The sequence below is a fragment of the Tigriopus californicus genome, chromosome 1 (genome assembly GCF_007210705.1).
Source record: "Tigriopus californicus strain San Diego chromosome 1, Tcal_SD_v2.1, whole genome shotgun sequence".
Lineage (NCBI taxonomy): Eukaryota > Metazoa > Arthropoda > Copepoda > Harpacticoida > Harpacticidae > Tigriopus > Tigriopus californicus.
In genome coordinates this window covers 3,758,806-3,769,565 of record NC_081440.1, presented here as the reverse complement: position 1 = coordinate 3,769,565, position 10,760 = coordinate 3,758,806, and the positions used below count along the sequence as shown (strand labels likewise).

The 10,760-nt window shown below is 42.2% G+C and overlaps 1 protein-coding gene across 2 annotated transcripts; it reads right to left on the bottom strand.

Moving 5' to 3' along the window:
- Positions 1–714: 714 nt before the first annotated feature.
- LOC131878601 (PI-PLC X domain-containing protein 1-like) lies at positions 715–4,560 on the bottom strand. 2 transcript variants are annotated; one of them, XM_059224662.1, is made up of 8 exons: positions 4,439–4,560; positions 4,096–4,360; positions 3,839–4,024; positions 3,659–3,780; positions 3,295–3,602; positions 2,584–2,780; positions 2,450–2,522; positions 715–1,714 (listed from the first exon to the last, which is right to left on the bottom strand). In XM_059224662.1, the coding sequence occupies exons 1-8, from the start codon at positions 4,500–4,502 to the stop codon at positions 1,604–1,606; spliced, it is 1,326 nt and encodes a 441-aa protein (XP_059080645.1). In that variant the 5' UTR covers positions 4,503–4,560; the 3' UTR covers positions 715–1,603. The 2 variants fall into 2 exon arrangements, with proteins under 2 accessions (XP_059080645.1, XP_059080634.1); XM_059224651.1 differs by having other exon boundaries at positions 4,096–4,502.
- Between the last annotated feature and the right edge of the window lie 6,200 nt (positions 4,561–10,760).

The following is a 10,760-nucleotide window of genomic DNA, read 5'->3' as shown; positions in this document are numbered from 1 at the left end:
CAAAGACTTGTGTAGTCTTGGCAATCTTGTTGCTTCACGTTGAGTAATTCGCGCATATCAAGGTGAACACTCCTGAGACTTCGGAGGTAATCCTTAATCATGGAGATGATATCATCCACTTCCCTTCCAGTGTTCTGCTTGATACCAAGAGAATGGCTGACGATTTGAAGAAAACCGGGACTGCAGCATTCCCATAAAAGCGAAACAAGGGTTGCACTATCACGTTTGGACATGGCAATAAGTGTTGCATAATTATTCCATAAAGGACACCATTGAATAAATGAACGTAACGTTGTGTCTTCTTCAAGAATTGGGGGACGTCTGATATTGAGGCTGGGAAGACCGGGTTGTTGAAGCGTATGGTCAACGGGATTGGTGTACCCGTTGGCACCGTCATTAACACCACGTTCAAAATCTTGACAAATTCCGCGCACTCGCACCTGAGCCTTATCAAACTCGTCTTCGTGGATTTCCAAATCGCGATCCATATCGTTGTCATCAGAAGCGGCGTGGCAAACAACAGCAGCCTCAGCGGCTTGATATTGATTGAGTCTGGACTCCCATGAACGGATCTTGGACTCCAGATAAAATGGATCCTCACCACCAGCATACGAATCCAAAGCATCCAATGCTGCCCGCTTGGCTCTTGTAGTCAAGCCTTTGTACCCTTTACGCGAAGATTTGAGGATCAAAAATTCATCACAGCTGGACATGTTTGGGTTTTAAATCGGGCCAAATAGCAAGTTGTAATGTACCCAGCAATATACAGCAGAAAAAGTAGTCAAGGAGAAAATCGGATCGATAAAACGACAAGTATATGTAAGATATAATGGTAGAATCCTCAGTTGGGAAAATCCTCCACACAAAAAACCATCTCCATCCCACGAAATCCGCAAGTCAAGAAGAATGGATCAAACCAATCCACCAATGATGACGAAACGAACCAACCAACTGTAGATCACAATGAAAAGTAGCTCGAATCCCCAAAGGCAAGGAAGAGGTCAATGGATCCACCATGAACCAAACAGGTAATCCTCGGGCAAAAGAGCAAGCTCAAACCAAGAGAACTAATGGCGATGACCACCAATCGAGAAAATCCGGACAGTATTCCACGATATCCCAATGCAAATCGGTCGCTCATCCACAGAACCTTGGGCAACCGACTGCGCCACGGAATGATGTCAACCGAGAGATATTAAAACTTAGATGTATTTCAGTAGTGGAGGAGAGGTCTTGGTCCGACCAATAACCAAAGTCGAATGCCCTCAGAAAGGATTTGGGGAACATATGAGTTGGCATGATGGACAAAGAAGTGCACGGGGAATATCACCAGAGGCGGCACGAAACCTTTTATTTGAAATCATTCCACTGTTTACCTTTTTTTCAGAAATAGATAACAATGAATGACGTTAACTTTATTTTCCTTTGTTAATTTTTTTGTTTACCCATCATGTTTATACTCTCTAGGAGCACGAGCTATCATCAAACTCAAAACAAGTTAGTTGCCATCCACAGCAGAATCTATGACAAGCCTATTCCGTGTTGGTAGATCGGTCGTAGATACCTATACCTAAGATATGACAAGAATATAATACAGGCAATGTCAGTAGTTTAGCTTCCGTTGCCTGGCCAGATTCAAGTTCCGATCGATGGCAATTTGGATCATGTCTGTCCCGAGAAAGTAGTCGTGAAGAGAGTAAACGTGAGTCAGGTCCTAGTCATCAAAGAAAAAGAAAAGTCGGGATGAAACATTTTACTTGCCAAGGAAGCAAAAAAACATGAACCATGCCTTGACATTGGGCACTAAACATTCGAAGTAGTAGATTATGAAAATAAGTGTAGAATGGGCCAAAAATAAGGAAGGACTGAGATGTTTCATGATTTCAGACGCTTAATCATGTACATGCTGGTCGTTGGTTCCTGCTCTTGGTTTTATTATCATAAGTGGAGTATCTTTATTTGTTGGTCATATCAAATTTCTTTTCGCAAGGAAATCAACTAAGGTAAATATTGTTCAGCAAGACGTTGGTGTCGTTAATCAACCACTTTTGAACGAGAGGCAGACACAACTTGTCAATAAATGATATGCCCTAACATTCTGTCATAGCTTGATAAACGACATGTACAGCTGTCATGAAAATCTAAATTCAATCATCGATCTTCAGCCGCATCCAACAAACCCAGGAACAAATTGGAAAACTCAACCAAAAGAGGTTAAGCCTCAATCTGAGAAACTTTGAATGAGAACAAGAATTCATTCTTTGTCAACCAAATTAGAACATTGACGATTCATGTTTAGCAAATTATTGAACTTAAATAACTAGTCCGTTTACTTAAAAAAGTTATGAGCCGGTCAACGAAAAGTTTGTCCTCCTTGATAAACGATTAACTTTAACAATCTAGAGGCCATCTTTTTGCTAAAAAGTGCCCATTTTCCCACATTACTTGCCTGATAATCAGTTCGCCACCAGTCAGTCATTTGACGATTCACCACATCCGCCATTTCACGTAGGCCAGAATATCTGAATAAAGAGGGGAAAATATAATCCCCGGTCTTTTTGACTTTCTGAATTCAATTCTAACTTTTGGGTAAGAAAGTCTTCCACATTTCCCGTTAATTGGCAATTGGGTCTCCAAGGTCGATAAACATCTCCATCAGTGTTTTCCACTACATTTACCACGCTATCCAAATAGACTTTTAGGTCTTCAACTTCGTCTTTATCGCCCCAAAATTCGGGAATGTTTGGGAAAAACAAATTTGGATCTGCATGGTCCGCGTCCTATCAAAGAATGAATAACATTTTATCACAGTCAAGCAGTCTTGTCAATTTGCAGATACGTTTTTGTAAAGGTCAAATGAAAGAAAGCAGAACGTATTTAACTTAAAACAAGGATTTTTTAAATTGAACTGACTCCTTGGGCACAAGAAAAAAAACAAATGATAACTTTGTCTAAATTTTACGTTTGAGTAAGCTATAAAAGGCAAATGAAATTACAATTCGATCGGTTGGAAAGTAAATGTTTTAGCCTGTTTTAACTAAGTCTTCAGACTTTTTCAGATTATTTTGAAATTTGTTGTGAAATCAAAAATGTAAAACTCGGGCCACTGCAAATTTTACCATGTGAACTTAAATGCCTCTGGTGGAATGTCTTTGTCAAGACAGAATTGGCTTCAAATATTCTTGAAATCTAAAGCAGATTTTAGCTCACATGTACATTGTGTTACCGTATATTAAGATACATAAATGGTCTTGGAAATAACTGTACAAAAAATGTCAACTTTCTTTTTTTTACCTCGTTAATAAAGATCATTCTTCCTTGACCATTGACCAAAACATCTTGATCCCAAATGTCTCCCAGTGTTAGATTCCAGCCCTTTCCCGAAGGGCGGACCCACCAACTTCCAAATTCCTCTTGCAATATTTGTAGATATTCTTCGTGAACCAAGTCATCCCACTCGCGAAAAAAAGTGTGCGTGTCCCAAATGACGATCTCTTCGGTATTTCTCATAAATTTCTGCACTTGCTCAATACCTTCACGAAGACTCCGAACTAAAGCCACACTATGCACCAACCAAAACTGCTCGTCAGTAAATTCCGGATCTGCAATTTACGGCCAAAGGAATTGAAAGCGGTTGATTCATTTTTTCTTTACTTACAATGGGCCACCCTGATGTCTAGAAACCGGACTCCCCATATCAGTTGATGAAGCAAACTCTCCTCTTGAGTGTAAATCTGACCGGCAATAAGTTCTGTTAACTCATCCTCGCCTGAATAATAGCTAAAACAAACTGATGTGAGTTCGACGAGTCTTTTGAGTGCTATTCGCAATCAGCTACCGATATGAAGCTGCATCGTGCGAGGCAATTAGCATCAGATCTCCAATGGCAAGATCTGCGAAAGCCTCTTTGTGATCCATCATCCAAGAAGGTTGACTTCGCAAACATCGCGGCGATGTCAGTGGATCCTGATTTGTGCCATCAACCAATTGGACCCAAAATGGGAAGATGCATTGGCTCACTCTCCTAAATCAGTATGGAATTAGTTTCGATAGCTACAAGGAACCTAGTTACGTAACAAGGATAGAAATTATTACCACATTTCTTCGTCCGTAACTATCGGCAACATGATGTCAGTCACGTTGTGATGGTTGGTGAAACCGTTAATTGGGGCACTTAGAATGGGTTCAATCGTTGTTCCCTCGGGTGATTGATCATACACATTGACCCACACGTTAGAATCGGGACCCAAATCGTCAGTTCCGTACCAATTGACTTCTAACCTCCGATGGATGAGATTTTCATTCTCATCCACGAATCCCATTGAATTAATGGCCAGATAGGCGCCCATGTCCCTGGCCACTGGGATGGAGATTACAAGTTTGAATGTACGGGTAAATAACCTCGGCACAATATATGGGTAATTAATATGCATATTACCCACACTGATGATGAGCGTGGTCAGGGAAAATAAGGACGTTAGTCCGCTACGCGTAGGGACCATTTTTACCACAGTTGATGACAAACACGTTCATATGAAACTGATATATTTTTCATTTGTACTTGAATCATAGAATGCGATTAAGAGATACTGACACAACAAATAAGGAAAGAATCAATGTTATTTGTGCATTTTGTTTGATGTTTGATCGTTATTACATACAGTATATGCTTGGTTTCATCTGAGATAAGGTAATGAATGTACTTATGTTTGCATTTTCGTAATGCTTTCACTGATGGCTTCAAATTGTTGCAGATGCTTGTCAGGCGTTTCCAAGATCTTTGTTCAGAGGTGAGGTGGGTGTTAAAGTATTTTGCTTGCAGTTAAAAATGACAGACAGGGGTGCCAAAAAGCATTGGATTATTAGAGGAAAAAGAGCGAGAGGTAGGCAGGCAGATTTTGATGGCAACTGAATCAGTTCAATATTGGATTGTCAAACAAGTTTATTCAGAAAAAATCGGGCATATAAGACCGGTTTTTAGATCTGGGTTCAAGATAAGGATCCCTATATAGAGCCCTTTTCCTGGAGGTTCTAGGCGAATTTGTTGCGCTTTTCGGTCTGTATAGGACTTCAGTATCAGTTAGGTTCATATCATTTGTTAAAGAGTTGCATTTTTCACACTTACTAATCATATCTTTAACCTTAAACTGATACTCCTCGTAAAGATCCATGACAGATTTGTGGGGAAAAGGACATGGGGCATTTCTGCAATATCCCTGGACAAAATACTTGCAGTACCACTTCGATTTAATACAGGTGTTTAAATTGTGTGCAAAGCGACACTCCTTGGCGGTTCTGGAACACTTTTTCAAGACTGAATTTCGACACAGTGCCGTCTTCATATTTGCATGAAGATGACAAAGATTTAACGGCTTATGGATATTGGGTTGGGGATCAGATGTGGAGGGTGAAATTGAGCAACTAGCTTCGTATTCAATCGGATTTGTGGGCGCACGTCTGGAGGACACTTGGTCAGAATTGGGCGGAAATATATGCCAGAATACTAAACAATTGGATTTCACATTGGAAGTATCGGACTTGGAGCTCATTTGAGAAATGGTTTTCACAACTAGTCTTTCATCACTCAGTTCATCCGTGAGTAACAGAAAACGCCCTGTCCGGAAGAATATTGATATTTGTTTTCTAGGGCGAAGTGTCTTGCAATGAGTCCGGACTACTTGAGGATCTTGACCAATGTCTAGACACTTGATGAACTTTCGGTTCAATTCTGCCCAATGGAGCAATTTCAAAGGGGATGTCATGACGCAAAAGTGCCGATCATTCTTGATTTGCTGGAATTTTGCTTCATGGAAAAAGGATTCCAAGACTTTTGTGCCCGTTTTCCGAACTTGCAAATGCTTGACAATCGCCAAGGACGGGTTAGGAGTGAGCAGAACAAACACGTCTTGAGTGGCTGTGGATCCATTAGTGAGGGAATTTATATGGATCAGACAACACGAATCGACCACGAAGTGGCCGAATGATCCAAGCACTCTTTCATAGGGGGTTTCAACATGACGTAAAACATCGTCATCATAGAATCCCACACTGACTAAACGGCTGTAGGAGTCTAATGCTGCAATGAAACCCCATCGCATGTGATCAAATCTCTGCAAGTTATCCGTGAACATGGCAACGCAATCACCCTTCTCGTCCGGAAATGTGATGGCAGTTTGGCCAATGAGCTTGTCAATGGCTTGTGAAGACCGGAAAATGATCTTGCCACAAACTTTTTCCTCCCGTTTACTGACACCAACAATCCTTGACGGGAACGCCAAAATTGAGAGACTATCCCCTGAAACCGACGTGATCTTGCCAAACCTGATGTTTTTCCAAACTTCTTCTACTTTGAATGGCAAGCACCGGTAATCTTCCTCAATGTTTTCACTATTCTCACTCCCCTGATACACATGCGAGATCAAAATAAATTCCTCTGAAGACTGAGGGGAACTTTCGCTTATGTTGTTACCGTCTTCAATTCCATTCACAACCCTGGGTTTAGAAGACTGAGGCTTGTCGACATTTGTCGGAATTGTGGAAGGTCCTTGGCCACAATCTTCTTTTGGAGAACAAGGGGTTGGATTCAGATCACTGTTTTGGGTATCCGATGGGATTTCCAGGATTGAATTCTCTTTCCCATCATTGGACACATCTTCGTCAGTCTTGTTTGGTTCATTTGCTTCATTGCCGGAAAAGAAGCTTCTGCTATTTTCGATGGAATCATCGGAAGCCATTGTAGTTGTATTAGAGGTAACATTTTGCCCGGGACACAACTGATCTTGTGCATCAGTTTGACGAAGAAGCGACTGCTGTTTTTCTAGGTCTACAGACTTTTCAATGCATTTCTGCTGAATTCCTTTTCCAGTTTTAGAGGTGTCTGGTGATATAATTGGGGAAGGGATTGATGGCATGTCACCCGCAATCTGAGCCTGACTCTCATTAATCACATCACAACTGCTATATCTTGGTACCTGGCTAGAGTCTGATGATTTTTTTGAATTGGATTGGTCTTCGGTCTCTTTGGCTTCTGTGCACTGGATCTCTGAACCACCGGTTGGCAAGAACCTTAGGTTGCTTTCCTGGTCTTGATTTGTACTGATGGTTGCTGCCTCTTGAGGAGGAATTCTTGCCTCGATAGGAGAATGACGATTTTCCTCTTCTGATGGAAGTGGGTTTTCCTTGGGACCCAACTCGTGACAGATTACCCAAAGAAGGATCTCCATCAAGTCCTTGGACATCAAGGTTTCCATGGAGGGGAATTGATGAGTGATTGCAATTCTTATTTGAATCTCATTCCATGGGTCTATATTGAAGAACATGTCTTTGAGAGTGTCCAGAGAATCACAGCCCATTCCAACTAAATGGGTGATAATGGTGTCACCGATACCTTCATCCACATGATTTCCAGTTGTACAACACCATTCTATGTATGACAACATGAGAGGCGCAAATGAAGGAAACTCAAACAACGTATAGAACTTGTCTTGAAGTTCGTTCAAAGTGAGTACATTGGCGCTACTCTCTGTGACAGGTTGTTGTTGTTGTTGATGATCCTCCTTGGCGGCCATGAATTTATCCAATACTTGACCTAGGTCTTGATCAAGATTGCACTTCAGTGTGGCGGCCACTTCTTTTTCTTCCGGTTCTGGAGTCACAAGTGGACTCAAAGGCTTACCTTTGATACAACTTGATATATTCTCTCCTGCATTTAATGGTTCCTTGGAAAGAGGAAGTATATCTTTTTCAGGGATGGCAGTTGGATTTTCCCGAATAAGAAGTTCTTTTTGACAACTTGATGCTTTTTCTGTAGCAACAGCACTAAATTCCATTGGCAGTGTATCATTCCTTGTCTTTTCTACGGGAATGGCCTTGGGGCCTTGAGTCTCTTGGGCTGCCTTCGTCGAATCAGGCCTGGGCTGATTTAGAGCGCGGATATCTGGCTTTTGTTCTAGGGCCTCCATGATAGGTCCACTGGCATCGGCATCTTGAAGATCTTCTCTTGAACTTGATTGGTAAAACTGTAGCCTCTCTTGACTGATAGCCTCCAAATTCCTTTTACGCTCACGCTCATACGAGAGAAATCTGTCTTGGCGACAAATCAATCCAATCACGGATCCTTTCTTCAGCTCGCTAGGGTTTCCATGGCAAGTGATCTTCAGATCAAACGGTCTATCTGGACACATTTCTATTCTCTCATGAACCAGCATGTTAGTCATGGGATGGGAGAGCGTGATGAACACTCTGTCACTGAAAGAGATCACTGGTTGAGCCACTTGGCAAGGTACAAGTTTTGGCACATTTTCTTTCACGCTAACACTTGAGGCCAGTTCCACCGGAAACACGTGGTCTTGGAACATGAGGATATTAGATTCTTTGAGTAGCTTATTCCAAGCAGGAGAATTCCATCCATGGGCAAATTTGGCGATCATTTTCTCTATTGCAATGGAGTCTTCTTTTGCTTGAAGGGCCAGACATTTCAGGATCATTTCACTCTGTCCCTCAAGGTCTGAAGTTGAACTTGGAATGCTCGGTTGGCTTTCCCCTCCTTGGGTTTTGGCTTGGTAATGATTCAGGATGGCCTCCGTAGTAAGGAATCTGTAGTGTTTCTCACGGCAAAGATAGGTTGCCAATTCGAAAATGGCAATAACTTCATTAAAGAAAATACAATTGGCTCTCATGAACTCAACAATTTCAAAAATATGAGCCAAGGATTCCTTAAACACCGAGCAAACGAGAATGGTCTTCACATTCTTGGAATCAGCACAAGAGAAGCGAAGGAAGTTGATCATGGCGTCCAAGAGGGATAAACAAGGCATTATCTTTCCGTTTTGTTCCAAGATCCAAGAGTCAGAGTCTCGCTTGTAACCAAAGTCTTGAATCAAGTTGGGATCCCAAACTCCATATGGTTCAATCGCACATTGGAATGTTTGTCCGCTGGTCATGTTCTTGGCATGAATGACACTGAGGGACTCGTATTGAGGATCAACAGAGTATCTGAGGGCTCTCGCATTTACAAAAACCAAGTTATAGGGTTTGACGTTAAGACAAATGGGCAAAGCTTGGCGATAGAAGTCGAGATCTTTGAATGTTTTCAAAATTTTGGCGATGACATTAGGCACTTGTCTGACATGTCCGAGGGGGCTTGTATCGGCATATTCGTACAGTTGGAACAGTTCCGAGCTCTCTAGGTCCAAAGCTTTGACAAAGTATTGACGGGGGCTCAGAACCCTAAGATAGATCAACCCTTTCACATCCAACCATCCGCGACATGCCACAAAGAAGTTCTTCAGCCGATTGTGCCTCTTCAACATCATCAGAAACTGGTTCAAAGCTTCAACACATGGAATTACAAGAACGAACCGTTGATGTGGTCCGAAGCCTGTTTCAACAAAATTCTTGAGTTTTTGCAAGCACTCACTCTCAGACCTGACAAGTTTCTTACAGCCTTCTTGTACCAAGCTCCACGTGCTCCCATCCCAAGTATATCCCCTTTCTGTCAGTGTGTCATTGTTAATCCCTTCCGGTAGTATGAATTCGAGGAAGCTCTTGTTTTTGGCCGGTAAATAGGCTTCCATGGCTGTTGCGAACGAAGTGTTATCCGCAACAGTCGTTTTCAAATTCAAGATCAATAGGTTGAACCTCAGATATCCTACTCCCTTAGCTGCAAGGTTTCTTCGACTTCCCTGCTCCAGGCAAATAAAGGGCTCATCGCTGTCAGCAGAGTCAGAATCAATTGGCACAGGGCTCTGATCTAAAGGTTGCTCATTGATGGAAGTATCTGATCTCAGATCTCCCAGAGGTCGTACTGTAATGGTCGAGGATGTGCTAGCCTGGTCTTCTGGATCCTTTGAGTCAGTCAAAAGAAAGATGTTAGATGCACGAGGTCGGAGATCAGCACAGATTGAGCGAGGCAACATGTACTTTTTGACGTTTTGACAAAGATCGTTGACGGACACATGAGGAAGATTTTTGAGGAATTCTAGAGTGTAGAAATTGATATCTGCCGTTTCAGCCGGAAAGAAGGGAAAATCAAATCCCAAGTGCTTGCCTACAACTTCCCCCCAAGACGGCTGGTTTTCGAAATCTTGTCTCTGTTTAGGCAAGAGGAGCCATTCCAGTTCAATTACTCCAACGACTTGTGAAGTATTGGGAAGTACATCTAACATGTCCATTACGTTATGCCCAATAACAATCTTAGGCACACCACGTCCCAATTGATTGCCCAGCTCTTGTTCCACGTCATGACATTGATTGGAAATGTTCAAGTGACGTCCATTGGATACATTCGAAATCGAAAACTGATGAATGTCTTCGTTGGAGAAACCCAATGACAAACTGAGTACCTCATATTTGGATGGAACGTTCACGGAGTAAGAGAGTTCCTTCACTGTTTTTCGGGCCTCTTGGTGGCCTAGAAGGTGTGGGTAAACCACGTTCTTGACCTCTAGCACGGGGATAAGCTTATTCCAAAGCTCCATGGTTCTGAATGAATGAGCTTTTTCAGGTCCCAAAAGATGTGCAATCACTCGCAAATTGGCCAAGGTTATGCGGTCTTGGAATGACGGCACTAGATATCCAAGGGATGATATTTGAGACTCTGGCGGAGATTTTTTCGCGCCCAATACAATCTGAATGGATTGTCCACGCACTTTTGAAACACTTTGAACCCTCCAATCTTGGTCAATGGAGGGCAATTTCAGGAGGTACTTGAAGTCATCACAGTCTTGCATTTCTGTTTGGATCATAACCCGATTTGACGA

Excerpts from the sequence above, each read along its gene's own strand:
- LOC131878601 (XM_059224651.1), bottom strand. The coding sequence starts at position 4,502 with ATGGTCCCTACGCGTAGCGGACTAACGTCCTTATTTTCCCTGACCACG. Across the intron at positions 3,781-3,838 it reads CACGATGCAGCTTCATATCG|CTATTATTCAGGCGAGGATG; the intron begins GTAGCTGATTGC and ends AGTTTGTTTTAG. Across the intron at positions 2,523-2,583 it reads GAAGACTTTCTTACCCAAAA|ATATTCTGGCCTACGTGAAA; the intron begins GTTAGAATTGAA and ends CTCTTTATTCAG.